The 18,120-nt window shown below is 41.3% G+C and overlaps 1 protein-coding gene across 1 annotated transcript in view; it reads left to right on the top strand.

Annotated features, from left to right (window-relative positions):
- Window positions 1-725: 725 nt before the first annotated feature.
- The window catches only part of LOC126471399 (PH-interacting protein), a 285,806-nt gene continuing 268,411 nt past the window's right edge, over window positions 726-18,120 (top strand). The window contains exons 1-4 of the mRNA XM_050099524.1: window positions 726-1,257; window positions 1,338-1,396; window positions 1,469-1,498; window positions 1,670-1,729. Of these exons, the coding sequence (XP_049955481.1) occupies window positions 1,215-1,257; window positions 1,338-1,396; window positions 1,469-1,498; window positions 1,670-1,729 (192 nt within the window). The 5' untranslated portion in view covers window positions 726-1,214. The remainder of the gene's footprint in view (window positions 1,258-1,337; window positions 1,397-1,468; window positions 1,499-1,669; window positions 1,730-18,120) is intronic.

Genomic DNA, 18,120 nt, shown 5'->3' with positions numbered 1-18,120 from the left:
CTTTGTTTCATGTTAATGTTGACAGTTTATTAAACAATAGTTGTGAGAGATGTCTGCACATCTTTATTCTGGTTGCTGATGTGGTTCAGTTTTGGTTATCATGTTAGTATAACAAATCAGTTCGAAACATCAGAACAAGTTGCACTCTAGAACAACAAATAAATGTCTCGACAAGAACTGTATTTCCACGAGCAAAATTATTATGTAAAAGTAAATAAAGGGGGGTATAGGCCTAAAGTAACATGGTAAATGATTTATTATATACACTGGACTCAAAACTATTTTGAAATAAAAGTTATTTGTATCAATTACCATAGATTTAGGTGTTCTTTTTTGTGCAGGTAACAAGCTGTGACAGGAAAGTTCACGATTTCTCAAACAAAACATAGCACCAGCATAATTAATAAGAAAAATGAAAAACCAAAGCCACACTTGAAATTGTGCATGTATAGTCACATCTTTTAGTGAGTACTTGCCAAACTTCAAAGGCATGTAACATCACATTTATGATGCTCTAGTATATGGTATTTGATATTACACGTAACAAATTTCAAGTACCGTTATTTTTCTCAAATAATATAAATTAACTGCACCGGGTAAATCACCTGAAAACCTGAACCTTGGTATTGTCACTAACATAAACAAATATAGGATACTTTGACTTCAAATTCGCACCTTCGAACTCGAATAATCCAAAGACACTCTTAGTTTCAGTTCGTCTTTCGGCCGATAAAAGGTGAGACTTCCATAACTATTTTCATGGTTGAGCGGTCAAGATTATATTTGATTAACTGCAAGTAAACAACAGAATTCATTACGATCAGTCTTAAGCGAAGATTTTCCTGTTACCGCACGTTCTCGAAACGAGTGTGCACTGGGCTGTGTATTATATGAAACGTTGCAAAAACAAAGATGGAAGAAAGTGGCGTAGCCTTAGTCAGCACGGAGTGAAGTTGTATTTGTTGATGTGGTTATACATGTGTATGCATACCTGGAAGCGTTGAAAAAATATACATTGTGTTGTGTTTTGTGAAACAAGTATAATGCAACAAATCGATACAACTGCATCGCTCGGCAGCCACCGCTAAAACGATGGACTTCGGCTGTGTGAGTCGTGCCGCTGTTTTGGTGACTGCGTCTGTGTGAGTTGTACTGGCGGGTGGAATAATTTTTCTGCCGCAGGATTTTGTAAACATAATCATGATACTGTAAATATGGAAAACAAAATAATAAGACAGCGGTCTCAATGTGCTTCAGGTAACTACGCTTTATAGTGTCTTTTATATACTGAGGTGGAAATTTGTTTTCGAATTTAACAGCGATTGTTTGGTCCACAGAATTGTATTTTCTAATTACGAAGTTCTTGGATGCTAGCCCTTGTCATCAGACAGCAGCGGTAAGTACTTGTGATGCTGTTTATAGGTGTATTTTTTACGACGTAGTTTTAATGTGTTCTTTAATTTTTCAGGTGTTAAAACAAGAACTTCAGCGCCTGAAGGTTAGTATCACTCACTGTTTTGTCACCCGGTTGACTGTCGAGCTGTAATCGCGCGTGTAGCACGTGGTTTGACAGTCAAAACATTCGGTATGGGGAGGTCACTGACCGAAAATATTTGTTATAAGCCTCGAATAGTTTACCCAGAGTAGTAATTATTAACATTTATTCCAGATACTGCCGAGGCGACTCGATTGGCAAGGAAATGAACATGAACAAACTTTTGCTGAACTGGTAAGATTACCACCAAACCATTCCAATTTGCTTGCATTTACTTAACTGTGTTACTTCGAGATAGGTTGTAATCAGCTGCATAATTTATCGAGGGTTTTTTTTTTTTTTTTTTTTTTTTTTTTAAAAAAAAACTTGCTTGGCAGGTGTGCAAAGCATAGCAGCGAAGGCACCGTCGTCAACGAAATCAATGAATTTAAACATGATTGTAGACTGATTTGAAGTGTAAACAGTAGCCATTTATTGGTATTTTATAGTGTTGCCTTTTTCTAGTGACCACAGTGCAATTCTCGTGACAACGAAACAAGGATTTATTAGTACCAAGTGAAACAGTAAAAGAAGACTTCGTCGCTGTTAGCCATAAAGAGAAATGCAGTCGCTGGTATAGAACGCGTACTAGTTACGTGATCAACGAGACACAATTTTAATGTTTGTAAACGAATCATACAGTGATTCCGGGCCTGATAGATAATACTTTTACGAGTGGCGAGATTATCATTACGCAATCGTAGAACACTATTTTAGACCCTGTTTTTAGTGTATTGATAAATGTCACGAACGGTAGAACGTGTTTAGTACTGGAAGATACTTTGTTTCGTATTGTTTAACGGAAATAAGGATGTTTTGTTTTCAGTTTCACAAACATTGTACACTGTACATAGAATATGCTGAAGACCAATGATTCACAGGTCTTCGGATAATGTTTGTGGTATATACCAACTGTTTAATTGTTATGATTGTAGGGGGTGAGATCCCCCACCCCCCCGCCACCCGTTCTTTTTTACATACACACATACGAATACAACTGTTACGTAAAGCAACTGATCTGCATCTGCATAACTGGCTGTTCATAGTTATAACCGAAGTTTAGTTATTTATTTATTTGAGATAGTTAATGGTATACAGGCTGCAGGTAGAAAAATCTGTATATCCTATTTACGAAAAGAGTTTTTTTCCTTCAAAAACTTGATAATGCTGTGATTACTGATGCTCCATCCATTTCTCTTGCTACCTGTCAATCATTTGTAACCTTTTCCGCTGTGTGGTGTGGTTCTGAGCGACGGTTGAGGCTTAGTGAGTAAATTTCCTGTCTCGTCGTCCGGGTTTACGTTTACCGTAGTTTTTCCAAACTGATGCATACAAATGCCTACATAAATTCTTTAACTACACATTCCTACTGCTTCTCCTCAGTAGGTTCCTTCGATTAGTGAGACTTTTTACCTGAATTAACGTCGTTGATGGAGTTTTCTGTTCTCCAAGATTTAGAAAGGCCATAAATATGGTTTTGTTTACATTTTTACAAGTCACATTTCCTTAATGAGACACAGATTCGCCATAATAGACGAAACTGCGTAACAAATTATTTAATTTGGGTTGTTCAGCAAAAAATTGATTTGAGAATTGTTTACTTTTTGCTTAAATTTTTATAACTCAGTTTTTGCAGCAATGAACCTCATGTATGCATGTCTGTTGACACGAAGTCCACTGCACTTCTTCCATAATGAAAGTATGTTACAGGACTCGATTTTTTTTCTTTTGTTCTTAATTGACAATCTGTTTACTTTCCCATACCAGCTGATTCATAATTCAGTAGATAACAGCTGTTTTCTGAACCCGACAGTGAGGAAAAGGTTCATATGTTAAGTAAGCTTATATGTTCATTCTGTGTAAGCCTTGTGGAATTTTACATCAGTTGGTCTGTGATTGTGTCACTAAGCATTAGTATAATTGGTAATGCAGTCAGTTACAGTATACAATTAATTTTTGGCAAATAACCTTTTCTTCAGTGATGGAGTGTCAAATTTAAAAAAAAGGTATTTTTGCAGTTATAGACTGACTTACCCTTACTATAATTTTCATCTAATATATCATTCCAGGATGTCTAAAAATACAAGACCATATTTTTGTCAATTAATATTTCCTTAAGTTAATTTTCCTAACTAAATCTTCTTATTCTGCACAGTTAATTTTTGCTGAATATTTTTGGCAAGTTGTTACATATCTAAGACAGTAAATAAAGTGTGGTGTGGTGGTGCTAGGCTGTGTCATTGCACTATCATGTCTTCAGATTACATATACTGAGTCCATCATGACAGTCCTTTACTAATCAGGAAAATGTTCTCTTCCTCTCCTTTGGTTGAAACAGAATTTTTCAGTAAGTTGGAGAGCATTATTCCATTAACAGAGTTCATATTAGGAGTTGACCACTTTCTGCCAAACAGAGAACTGAGATGGACCTCTCTAGTTGTTTGCCCCAAATTTTCATCCATGCCTCTCTCCCACACATCTCTTTTATTAAAACTGAATTCCTCAATCAACATAATATTCCTGCTGTCATCATTAAACTTGTAATAGGCCAGATTTCTCTGAGGAAGCAGGGTCAATACAGTCATGTGTGTAGCTGATCATCTGTCATTTATATCAGCTACAATTTTGTGCATGAATTTCACAAGCAATTAAAAGTGTCTTGGAATTCTAGAGGAAAAATGAATCTGTGCCACTGCACTATCTTGCCTTCAAAATGTTTCAGCAAGCGGGATGCACCACTTGAATAAAGCCATACTTTCTATCCATTTTTACCCTATGTGGCAACCAGTTTTTAATGTGTTGTGTGTCTTTTCCTTAGCCTTGAAGATTTCTTGCAGTAACATTTCAAAGAAGGCACTGTAGACCAACTGCACAGGTCAATCACAAGGAATAGTCAGAAGTGCAGAGATAATGTTTACATTTAGTCTGTCTCAGTATGTTACAGAGCATTATTTTGCAACCTCATTTTCAAAGGATGAATTGTTAACCTTCATTTGCTTACTACACACCCAGAGATGAAGAGAGAAAAAAAAAAAAAAACCCTCCTGACAAATACATATCTCCAAAATCAAGTTCTCATCTGGAGGATTTATATAGCTTATGACTTAACTCAGTTTTTATTGTTCTCCAGTGCATAAACATATGGGAAACTGAATGATGCTTGTTCTGGTAATAAGCAAACCGTGATCTAACATTTTCATTTGCCATTGTCCGAAATGAGTGTTACCTAATAATGAATGACAATTTTTCTGGGACATACTTCGTGATCCGCATGTTCTCCATCCATCCCCTTTCCCATTGATCTATTTCAGCTGATTATCCTACATTCTTCCGAAGCATGTATTGCATTTCTACACGCTTTGACTGTGTCAAATATTCCCTGCCAGACTTATTAGTAGATGAGCTACATGCTATAATGATATGTGTAACATGTCTGTGGATTTTTTTTCAGTTTCTGATTAGCAGGAAGCGATATGCAATCCTGGTAGGTTTTTTTTAAAATATCGTATTATCACATCCATGCTTTGCCATGTATGAGTTCCAGTCTTCCACGACAACACTCCAGTTGTAAAACTCAGTTGTATCTCCATTATTTTCCTTCTAGCTTACTTCTAAATGTTTAAACACCGCCAAAACTACGAATGTTTCGTCTACTGCTACCTGATGACAGGGTGAGGAAGTGTAACTCCTGGAAATTTCCTCATTCCACACATTTCAATAAGTAAAATACCAATGTGCCCCAAAGAACATGACATGCTTTTAACTGTGGTTACATTGTCATTTCTGATGCAAGGAAGGGTTTTTAACTGGGCAGTTAAAGATTGCTTTTTGTTAAAAAAAATTGCACATATTTTTCGACGTAATCCATATTTAGGTCACGTGCTTTAGCCACAAATATCATTAGACTTGGGAGCAGGTCGAGGTCGGAAATATGAATGAGATGGAGATTCCAACAATTGTGGCTTCAAATCCCTTACTTTTCCCTTTGCCAAATTACATTTACCTTTAGCTACAGTGTCTTGATGAAATATGATTTTCTTTTGCAATCCATGTGTCTTGTAACCCATTTTTTCTTCCAGTTGGCCCGAAGACGTTACGAGTGTTCGCTAGTTACTGCTTCTACCTTTGCAGGGTAGTCAGTAAGAACAAATCGTGTGAGATTTGTTTTTCTCCCGGCGTAGACAGTGTTCGAGTAGCTTAAGGGAATGCAGCCACCCAACCACCGATATTTCGACAGGATCACACTCTGCCACGAACTCCTCTGCACCTGCTTGCTGCCGTGTTGCCTTGAGAATGGCAGGGTGTACTCCTGTTGAAAATCGGCGGTTGTCGACGTCGTCACCCGGCTGTAAATTGTTTTAACAAGAATAAACCATTTTGCCTACCAGAATCTGAACGTAGACTTTCTAGCACATCAGGTCAACTTCTTTCCTTGTGCTGGGCAACTGGATTGCACCCACTGGAAAGAAATTTTTTTCTTCCGTGACTTATAAGCGCGGGCCCACGTCTCATCTACTATGACAAAGTGTCAAATAAAATCTAGTGAATCAAATATCCAGACGTAGCTGAGTAACTGGTTTTCAAATTAGCATTTCCTCAGCATCCAATAATGTAAGCACAAACCTTTGTCGTAGTTAATTCCTCATTAAAAATGTTCTGTATTCATTTTTCCGATTTTGCTGTCTTATATCTCGTACTCACGTCTTCAGTCAACGACCGTTCAATATTTCATTGTGTCCTTTCTCATTGTTCTTATCCATAATTTCATATTTGAGACGTCCTTCCCGTGGATCACCTTCAAGAGGAGTAGGGTCACACTTAAATGTACAGTCTCATTCCTTAACTGTTAGAAAATTAAGAAGGTGACTAGTAAGAATCGTTCGCTAACTGTCGAACGGTCTCTGTCGGCGGTATACCGTTCAAAACAAAGACTTTTACAGTGGTAGGTCACTCGAGCTTATGTATAGTGACAAAACAAAAGCTCAGCTGAATTAATACGGCGGAGAAACCGAAATTTTCCGCAAGTCAGCTGACACTTGAGTTATTGCACAGCGTGAAACAACATAACGAAACCAAAATTTCGTTGATACAAGCTCGCTTTCCCGACAGAGACCTTGTCGTCTTGCCTTCCCACAATCATTAAGGAACGTCTACAGAGTTAACGCTGGATCAAATTTATCACTTCAAGACGGAGCTTTACTATTAACGGAGCAATTATCATTTTTCGTAGCAGGAAGTTGATTATCGTCACGGAGAACTTTTAGAGAAATTCAGAATTATTGTCGATATGGTTTTTGGCACTGAACATGGCTGTCAGTGGATTCGCCCTGGAAGAAGGCTTTTAAACTTGTCATTTGTTACTACCAGCTCTTATTATTATTATTATTATTATTATTATTATTCGTCACAATGCTCGCCTGCCAGTTCGTTCCTTCGCTCACATGGACTAATTAAGAGTTGTTGTTGTTGTCTTCAGTCCTGAGACTGGTTTGATGCAGCTCTCCATGCTACTCTATCCTGTGCAAGCTTCTTCATCTCCCAGTACTTACTGCAACCTACATCCTTCTGAATCTGTTTAGTGTATTCATCTCTTGGTCTCCCTCTACGATTTTTACCCTCCACGCTGCCCTCCAATGCTAAATTTGTGATCCATTGATGCCTCAGAACATGTCCTACCAACCGGTTCCTTCTTCTTGTCAAGTTGTGCCACAAACTTCTCTTCTCCCCAATTCTATTCAATACCTCCTCATTAGTTATGTGATCTACCCATCTAATCTTCAGCATTCTTCTGTAGCACCACATTTCGAAAGCTTCTATTCTCTTCTTGTCCAAACTAGTTATCGTCCATGTTTCACTTCCATACATGGCTACACTCCATAAAAATACTTTCAGAAACGACTTCCTGACACTTAAATCTATACTCGATGTTAACAAATTTCTCTTCTTCAGAAACGCTTTCCTTGCCATTGCCAGTCAACATTTTATATCTTCTCTACTTCGACCATCATCAGTTATTTTACTCCCTAAATAACAAAACTCCTTTACTACTTTAAGTGTCTCATTTCCTAATCTAATTCCCTCAGCAGCACCCGACTTAATTCGACTACTTTCCATTATCCTCGTTTTGCTTATGTTGATGTTCATCTTATATCCTCCTTTCAAGACACTGTCCATTCCGTTCAACTGCTCTTCCATGTCCTTTGCTGTCTCTGACAGAATTACAATGTCATCGGCGAACCTCAATGTTTTTATTTCTTCTCCATGGATTTTAATACCTACTCCTAACTTTTCTTTTGTTTCCTTTACTGCTTGCTCAATATACAGATTGAATAACATCGGAGACGGGCTACAACCCTGTCTCACTTCCTTCCCAACCACTGCTTCCCTTTCATACCCCTCGACTCGTATGACTGCCATCTGCTTTCTGTACAAATTGTAAATAGCCTTTCGCTCCCTGTATTTTAGCCCCGCCACCTTTAGAATCTGAAAGAGAATATTCCAGTCAATATTGTCAAAAGCTTTCTCTAAGTCTACAAATGCTAGAAATTTAGGTTTGCCTTTCCTCAATCTATTTTTTAAGATAAGTCGTAGGGTCAATACTGCCTCAAGTGTTCCAACATTTCTGCGGAATCCAAACTGATCTTCGCCGAGGTCGAGTTCTACCAGTTTTTCCATTCGTCTGTAAAGAATTCGCGTTAGTATTTTGCAGCCGTGACTTATTAAACTGACAGTTCGGTAATTTTCACATCTGTCAACGCCTGCTTTCTTTGGGATTGGAATTATTATATTCTTATTGAAGTCTGAGGGTATTTCGCCTGTCTCATACATCTTGCTCACCAGATGGTAGAGTTTTGTCAGGACTGGCTCTCCCAAGGCTGTCAGCAGTTCCAATGGAATGTTGTGTACTCCTGGGGCCTTGTTTCGTCTCAGGTCTTTGTCAAACTCTTCATGCAGTATCTTATCTCCCATTTCATCCTCATCTACATACTCTTCCATTTCCATAATATTGTCCTCAAGTGCATCGCCCTTGTATAAACCCTCTATATACTCCTTCCACCTTTCTGCCTTCCCTTCTTTGCTTAGAACTGGGTTGCCATCTGAGCTCTTGGTATTCATGCAAGTGGTTCTCTTTTCTCCAAAGGTCTCTTTAATTTTCCTGTAGGCAGTATCTATCTTACCCCTAGCGAGACAAGCCTCTACATCCTTACATTTGTCCTCTAGCCATCCCTGCTTAGCCATTTTGCACTTCCTATCGATCTCATTTTTGAGACGTTTGTATTCCCTTTTGCCTGCTTCATTTACTGCGTTTTTATATTTTCCACTTTCATCAATTAAATTCAATATTTCTTCTGGTATCCAAGGATTTCTACTAGCCCTCGTCTTTTTACCTACTTGATCCTCTGCTGCCTTCACTACTTCATCCCTCAGAGCTACCCATTCTTCCTCTACTGTATTTCTTTCCCCCATTCCTGTCAATTGTTCCCTTATGCTCTCCCTGAAACTCTGTACAACCTCTGGTTCTTTCAGTTTATCCAGGTCCCATCTCCTTAAATTCCCACCTTTTTGCAGTTTCTTCAATTTTAATCTACAGTTCGTAACCAATAGATTGTGGTCAGAGTCCACATCTGCCCCTGGAAATGTCCTACAATTTAAAACCTGCTTCCTAAATCTCTGTCTTACCATTAGATAATCTATCTGATACCTTCTAGTATTTCCAGGATTCTTCCATGTATACAACCTTCTTTAATGATTCCTGAACCAAGTGTTAGTTATGATTAAGTTATGCTCTGTGCAAAATTCTACCAGACGGCTTCCTCTTTCATTTCTCTCCCCCAATCCATATTCACCCACTATGTTTCCTTCTCTCCCTTTTCCTACTCTCGAATTCCAGTTACCCACGACTATTAAAATTTCGTCTCCCTTCACTATCTGAATAATTTCTTTTATCTCATCATACATTTCATCAATTTCTTCATCATCTGCAGAGCTAGTTGGCATATAAACTTGTACTACTGTAGTAGGCGTGGGCTTCGTATCTATCATGGCCACAATAATGCGTTCACTATGCTGTTTATAGTAGCTTGCCCGCATTCCTATTTTTTTATTCATTATTAAACCTACTCCTGCATTACCCCTATTCGATTTTGTGTTTATAACCCTGTATTCACCTGACCAAAAGTCTTGTTCCTCCTGCCACCGAACTTCACTAATTCCCACTATATCTAACTTCAACCTATCCATTTCCCTTTTTAAATTTTCTGACCTACCTGCCCGATTAAGCGATCTGACATTCCACGCTCCGATCCGTAGAACGTCAGTTTTCTTTCTCCTGATAACGACGTCCTCTTGAGTACTCCCCGCCCGGAGATCCGAATGGGGGACTATTTTACCTCCGGAATATTTTACGCAAGAGGACGCCATCATCATTTAACCATACAGTAAAGCTGTAGTTTCCCCTTGCTTTCAGCCGTTCGCAGTACCAGCTCAGCTAGGCCGTTTTGGTTATGTTACAAGGCCAGACCAGTCAATCATCCAGACTGTTGCCCCTGCAACTACTGAAAAGGCTGCTGCCCCTCTTAAGGAACCACACGTTTGTCTGGCCTCTCAACAGATACCCCTCCGTTGTGGTTGCACCTACGGTACGGCCATCTGTATCGCTGAGGCACGCAAGCCTCCCCACCAACGGCAAGGTCCATGGTTCATGGGGGTAGGAATTAATAGTTACAGTTCCTTTTCGACAGTGTACCGTCAAACAGTGAACGTTATTTGCAATCCGCTCCCTTTCTTGCAACTGAACCGAAGTCACACTCCACGTGAGAGGACAAAAATACCCAAGATTTGTTTACCTTCCACTTCTTGTATTATGAAATAAAAAAGTCGCACGTCGGAGCACGAGTTCACATACTCTTCGCTACTTGAAACACACTTTACGCGTATTTCTACCCAGAACTTTTTCACATCACTCCTCCTTTTTAAACACATACCGGCGCAATAGATAACGTCCGTAGCGCTCTGAAAGTGTTTACCTACGATGACGTGTGCTGAGAAGTTGTATCATTAGAAAAGTATTGCCAGATGCAGGAAGATCTGCACATGATAAACTCCGAAGGTTACTTCAGAGGTATGATAGGGTGCTTCATAAACGAGGAGAAGTATTTATTGTACAGTATCACACATCGACTTACAAAAACGGAATTGTTTCCCAGTGTTCAACTGAGTTTCATAAAATCGAGAAATATGATGGGAACTTTAGTCTGCGCCCATGTAAGCCGGGAGCAAAGAGCCGCAAGACCGCGTAACATCGGCGCTTTGTAGTAGTCTATGCGGTAGATTATAAGGCGAGGGTGGGGATCCATGCGACACACTGCGCGACTCCACCCGAGCAAAGATCGCGTGTTCCCCTCCTCTCTCCCTCCCGCCATGGTACTATGTATCACGGTTGGTTGTCGTGGGGAAAGCCAAGTGAGGAGGGAATTGATTTAATGAATGTCCATTTTTTATTTTCGCTGGAATTAAAGAACTGGTACAGAGAACCACTATACAAAATACAGATCTCGAGTTAGTTAAACGATATGTACGTAATACAAGCGTAAAAAACGAAGAAACGCAATTTTAGGCTGCCCTGGGTTTCACTAATATTGTCCGAATGTTGTGTGCGGCAGACTTCGAGCCTTGGCGGAATGATTGCTGAACATGATCCATTCACCATACCCGAGTAAATTGTTTTTGTTGGTGTAAACTGTTTGTATTTTTGTTATACAGCTGTCTTGCAGCTTTTGCTTATCCGGTGCAGTGCCGTAAACGAGGCGCGTGACTGCATATTACTCCTGTGAAGAAATTGTCACGGAAGTACCTAACACTGCGAAGCGTGTGTCAGCAATTGTTGAGGAGGCGTGTATCAGTTAGAGCGAACATCACCGAGCTGTTGATGTTTACTGATCCTGCTTTTCTGGCACTCCAAGGGTCATCCGTCGGTCGCTTTTTCCATTCATAACACATGCTTTACTTTATACGAGACTGTCCATTCTGTCAATGTCGGCAACAAATATTTTCCGGGCGCTGGCTGATAAAAACTAGAGATTTTAGTGCAGTCACCTGTTCGAACTGAGATAACTTCGTTATGATGGCGTTGGTGTGCAGTTCCTTTATTTGCTACGGTATTCTCTCGCTTTTCTGAGTTGGTTATATTCGTCACTGGATAGGCCTTGTCACCGATACGTGTTTTAAAATATCTCGATATAATGTGTAAAGAGTTTCTAGTAAGTGTAGAGATGGTGAGGAAAGTGATCGATTCGTCTATAGACGCCGTGATTTTTGCTAAGAGCATTAAATTGTAAGTATACATTATTCCACAAAAATCTGTGCCGATGGGAGACGCCATTCCTAAATCTGATCTATTTAGGGCGTTTTAGCGATTCTGACGACCCTTGGAGTGCCAGAAAAGCAGGAGCAGTAAGTAAATCTCGAACATAGACAAGCTGTTGTTTCTCCGAAACTAAGCAGTCAAGGAATTAAGGCGATTTTATTTCCAGGTCCATCAACTATGTATCAGCCTTGAACAGATTGTTGCTTTGCAGATATTCTTGCTGTTATAGAACAAACGGGAAATATGGTGTCAGACCTGTTTGAGTTGTCAGCAGTGGTTTCTATTCAGCAATTTTTGTTATGGAAGCATCTCAGGGTGATTCAAAAATGCATGTAAATATTTCAAGGGTGTATTTGTGAGGTAAATATAAGACAAAAATGTTCTATACAATTTTTTCCATACTTGGCTTATTACAGAGTTATGAACAAAACAGGATAATACATTCAATACAACGTAAGGTATTTAATTCCCAGAGTTCACAGTTTAATTACAGTGCATTTGGACTAACAACGCAAACTGATAAATAAACGTGACGTAACAAACTGAAACAATTCCTCGCGAACACTGTATTAATTTAGGTCCTGTTGATTGAACTACAGCAATGCACAATAACTAAGGAAAATTGAAGCATTTTACAGACTGTACTGTACTGTACTGTATTTGCACAAATCTTAATGCAATGCATGTTCAAAATGCTGTCCCTGAACTTGCAGACAGACCCGTGCTCGTCGCATCAATGATCTCTGCACATTACGCAGTCCGTTCAACTCTCCACGAATAATTTCACAACCACCTTCAATTCTTTGTTGTAGCACTTCTCTGTTCGGTACTGCAGAAGAATACACCAATGTCTTTAGTCGGCCCCATAAATAAAAGTCTAAAGGGTTCAGGTCAGGTGATCTGGCTGGCCAAGCAATTGGTCCTCCGCGACCTATCCATCGATGTGGATACGCAGAATTGAGGTACGCCCTTACGTTGCGGCTGTAATGGTCGGGAGCACCATCGTTCATAAACCACATGGTGGCTCGTGTTGCAAGAGGGACATCCTGTAACAATCCAGGCAATTCTCCCTCCAAAAATTCGCAGTACGCGTGCCCATTCAGCCTTGGAGGCAGAACATGAGGTCCGAGTAAGTAATTCCCCACAATACCACACCAAATGTTTATGGAGAATTGATGTTGATATCCACGCACAATTCTCGCGCCAGGAATAATATCCGCCGAATGAACATTGGATCATTCAAATGACGCTCTTGTAACCACTGGCAGAATTGCTGACGGCGAGGATAGTCTTCAGGTGTCAATTCGTGCACTTTTTGCAGGTGAAATGGATGCAACTGTTGTCTCCGAAGCAGCCGCCATACAGTAGATTGTGGAAGTCGTACAGCTGCACTAATTTGTCTCGTACTGATAGATGGATCTTGGTCTACCAGGTCCAAAACATGTTCCTCGACGTTCACTGCATGCTCAAGTGGTCGACCTGAATGTGGCCCAGGACGAATGCCATACTCCCGCATACGTCTGTCCACAGATACAAACGTCTGATGACTTGGTAACCGTCTTCCTGGAAACAGCTCACTGTACCTTCGTCTTGCTGCAAGTGCATTTCCATCTGCTGCACCATACACAAGGTGCATATCAGCATACTCACTGTTTGAGTACATCATGTGCACGAAACCTTTAGCCTTCCGACGATGAATGAACGACAGGACGTACTTTTCCGTTACCAACAACATCAGCGCTATCTTCCGTACAGTAGGAGTAAACATCACGTGCAAACAAAAACACACTATTCATGCAGTTTCGAATCAACTGTTGGGAGATACGTATGTGAATTACGTACCAGAATATGGCATCCTGCTGCTTGCACTGCCGTCGTTTTGATACGGACATGACTTTCGTATTTAACGATAACTCTGGAATTAAACGTTTATGGAAAAACATTTATAGAACATTTTTGTCTTATATTTACCTCACAAATACACCCTTAAAATATTTACAGGCATTTTTGAATCACCCTGTATAGGCAGGAGCAATCATACATTTGTAGTAATTTACTTTCCTCGAAACTCATCAGCAGCTCTCTTTGGGAAATTGAAGCCTGATTTTGAATCACAGCAGAACCCTTTTACACTCCGTCACCACTTCAAATTCTGTTGGGAACGTCTAGCCGCCGTTGGTTTTATGCTCTTCCCTGTGAAAGTCGCAGCTGATGAACCGAGCGTGTAGGCACCGTCGATAAGTTCTAGACGAAGCTGATGATGCCGTGGTGTACGATAAGGTATCGAAGCTGAGTGACTGTTGGAAGCTAAAAGATGACTTAAACAAAATTTCTAGTTGGGGTGATGAATTGCAGCTGGCACTAAATGTGGAAAAATGTAGTGTCCGGCTTAGACACAATCAAGTCGTTTAAATATCGGGACATAGCTTTGCAAAGCAATATGAGGTGGAACGAGCATGTGAAAACTGTGGTGGGAAAGGCGAATAATCGACTTCGGGTTATTTTAGGAAAGAGTGGTTCATCTTTAAGGGAGACAGCATGTAGATCACTGGTGCGACCTATTCTTGAGTGCTGCTCAAGTGTTTGGGATCCGTACCAGATCGGATTGAAGGACGACATCGAAGCAATTCAGAGGCGGGCTGCTAGATTTGTTACTGGTAGGTTCGAACAACACGTAAGTGTATGGAGATGGTTCGGAACTCAAGTGGGAATCCCTGGAGGGAAGGCGACGTTCTTTTCGAGAAACACTATTGAGTAAATTTAGATAACCGGCATTTGAAGTTGACTGCGGAACGAGCCTACTATCGCCAACATACATGGTGCGTAAGGACCACGGAGATAAGATACAATAAATTACGGCTCATACGGAGGCATAGAGGCTCGGTTTTTCCTCAATCTGTTTGTGGGTGGAACAGGAAAGGAAATGTCCAGTAGTGGTACAAGGTACCCTCCTCCAAGCACCGTACGGTGGCTTGCGGAGAATTGTTGGATGTTGATGGTGGTATTTCTACTTACAATGTCAGAAACTTTTGTGGCAAATCTTTAACAAACCCCCTGAAGAAGGCTCAATAAAACGGTGACTTCAAATACCTTTAAGAATAGTTATATGATGTGGAGTAAAATGTAGAAGTTAATAATTTAAGTACATAGGTGAAATGATACGCGCACTAGACAAAAAATAAATTACCCTTAGGAAACGCAACACCGTTTACAGCCTTTTTAACTGCCTCATTTCGACGAGGAGGAGAGTCGACAAGTTTCTTCATATTACCAACATCCAGCGGAAGCCACTTCTTTATGCTTAGGACCCAAAGATTTGCGGGGATGTTGATTGCTACGTTTCCAAATAATCCGACATTTTCTGCGGGGTTAATATCGGGTGGTCTAGCGGACTGTTCAAGATACTGTAGAGTACCTGCGTGTTCGTAAAATCATGAACACGAGCGCGTGCGTGCGTGCGTGTGTGTGTGTGTGTGTGTGTGTGTGTGTGTGTGTGTGTGTGTGTGTGTGTGTGTGCGCGTGCGTGTTAACATAGCTGTTGTCATCTGGAACATGTGTCTACAGCAACTCAACTCATCGTGAAGATGTAAAAGAAGGGGTAACACTCGGTCACCGAGAATGCTGAAATAACTGCCCCAGTTCATGTTCATGGTACCGAGCGAGGTGGCGCAGTGGTAGCATACTGGACTCTCATTCGGGAGGACGACGGTTCAATCCCGCGTCCGGCCATCCTGATTTAGGTTTTCCGTGATTTCCCTAAATCGCTCCAGGCAAATGCTGGGATGGTTCCTTTGAAAGGGCACGGCCGACTTCCTTCCCCATCCCTCCCTAATCCGATGAGACCGATGACCTCGCTGTTTGGTCTCTCCCCCCAAACAATCCAATCCAATCCATACTCATGGTCACCCGAATGAGCTGGCCCAAGTCATGGTTCGACAAACGCTCCTACAACACTAAACGACTACCTCCGGTCTTCATTACACCCTCCACACATTCCACGTTAAACGAAGCACTGGGCCGTCAGTGCAGTCGACACCTTGCATCACATGAAAATAGGCAAAATCGCGACTAGTCGGACCACACTATACGCCTCCAGTCAGCTACTACCGAGTTTGTGTTTTGTGGCCAACTGACATCAGGCTCTATCTGCCACTTTGAGCAATGGCCTTTTCCGAGGTACCTGACTTCAGATGTTCACTGGGTTCAGTGTCCTTCACAATGTTCGCAGCTAAGCTGTTTGAGATGGGCAGTGGAAACTCTGTCGGGTTTGAAACCGATTGTTGTTGACAGTCCGTGACACTCCGCTCCAATCCCTGTCGGTGAGAATCCTTCTACGGCCTCTGTTCTTATACCACATTACACAAGGCTGCGAGTGGTATATCATTCTTTCTAGGCCGGTCGTTGTGGCCGAGCGGTTCTAGGCGCTTCAGTCCGGAACCGCGCTGCTGCTACGGTCGCAGGTTCGAATCCTGACTCGGGCATGGATGTGTGTGATGTCCATAGGTTAGTTAGGTTTAAGTAGTTCTAAGTCTAGGGGACTGATGACCTCAGGTGTTAAGCCCCATAGTGCTTAGAGCCATTTGAACCATTTTTTCTAGGCACGTTGAACAGCCCACGAATCTGGCAAATTAATGCACAATGTGGTCATGGGCACGTCCAAACTCGATAACTCCCTTCTGCCATTTTGCTACGTCCCCTCGTCGATTCGTCTTATTGCGCTGATTCTATACAACAAACTGACACATACACACAACTTCACTGTCATGATTAATCTCAACGGTGGATGGTCACATGACCGCCTGATACCAGTTCTACGCCACCTACAGCAGTCCATAGACACCAGTGCTACAAATATTTTGTCCAGTGACCTTACAACTCAGTGGATTAGACATATAAACCACTACAACCAGAGGATGATAAAATGAAAAAAAGTTTTGTACCGCTTTCGTATCTGTGATCGTGTGTCGGCTTATATTCAAGGGGAGCACGGAAAAAGTATCCGCTACATATATAAAAATTAACTAAACAAAGACAGTATCTCCGAATGTGTTCAACAGTGCAGAATTGTAAAATAAAAACCTGCGGCTTGATAACACCAAATACCGCGAATCTCCACCCCATGCATTCTGAAATGCTTGGACCCTCCTCGGCATAATGTCCCAAAGGGGTTGAGATGGTGCTGCTCAATCGTGTCCCACGCTTAGACGGTGGCCCTGCTGACACAATGTGTGTGTGTGTGTGTGTGTGTGTGTGTGTGTGTCGTATTTCTGCGACGCACTGCAAGTTTCAACTGTTCCCAACAAAGCTGGTTCATGTCAGCAAATATTTGGCTGATCCCTGCCTCCTGGACAGAGGTGAGCTGGATGTGGGTGTGATGTACTCGCGCATTTCGCCGTGAAATACATACCCAGCAGCGAAATGTTTGTAGGGCTAGACAGTAAACAGGATCATGTACCGATACTTTGCAGCCCTCAAACTATTCTCGACGGCGATGAAAGGAGTCCGATTCGTACATGATTCTGGCTCACAACATGACACACCTGCTTAACCCGTGGGATTGCAAGCCTGATATATGATGGACGACCTAGCCGAGTCCACACTCGTCTCTGAAAAGAACCCACCGCAATTGATTAAAGTTCCATTCCAGGTGTTCCCATGTTCACCTTCTTCGCACACCACGGTAATGTGATTTTGTATTGTCGTTCGCAATTGACGCCTAGATGCCAAATTGACCGTCCTGCCTGGGTTGACACAACACTCCCGGTTGCAAAATAAAACGGCAGCACAGAAAGCTGTCGCAATCCTCTCGGGGTACCTAGGAGCCATATCAGCTGTTGTTGTTAACTACTTACGATCAATTCGATGCAGACCACCAGTAATGTGTGTCTGTCGATCACGGTCGAATATTGAAATGGCATCGCAGTGGTGTACGCCAATATGACGAGCAGCTTCCCTTGTTGTCAAAAAAGTATTGATAAAAAGGTTTCTAATTTTAAAAAAAACATTCGAGAGGAGAAAATCCATTCGAGAGGAGGTTACTTTTTCGTAAGGTCTAATATTCCTATAGAACGAGGAATGTGAGAGTCCTGCAGCAGCAACAAGTCATTTTATGAAGCTTTTGTCTTACAGCAGCAGGACGTAATTGTATGAAGCTTTCCTTCACTTTACTGATATGTGGTTAAGTATTTTTTCTCTCTTCCAGCCGTTTGTGACCGTGCGA

This window comes from Schistocerca serialis, chromosome 3, assembly GCF_023864345.2.
Source record: "Schistocerca serialis cubense isolate TAMUIC-IGC-003099 chromosome 3, iqSchSeri2.2, whole genome shotgun sequence".
NCBI lineage: Eukaryota > Metazoa > Arthropoda > Insecta > Orthoptera > Acrididae > Schistocerca > Schistocerca serialis.
This window is presented reverse-complemented; position numbering and strand designations above follow the sequence as displayed.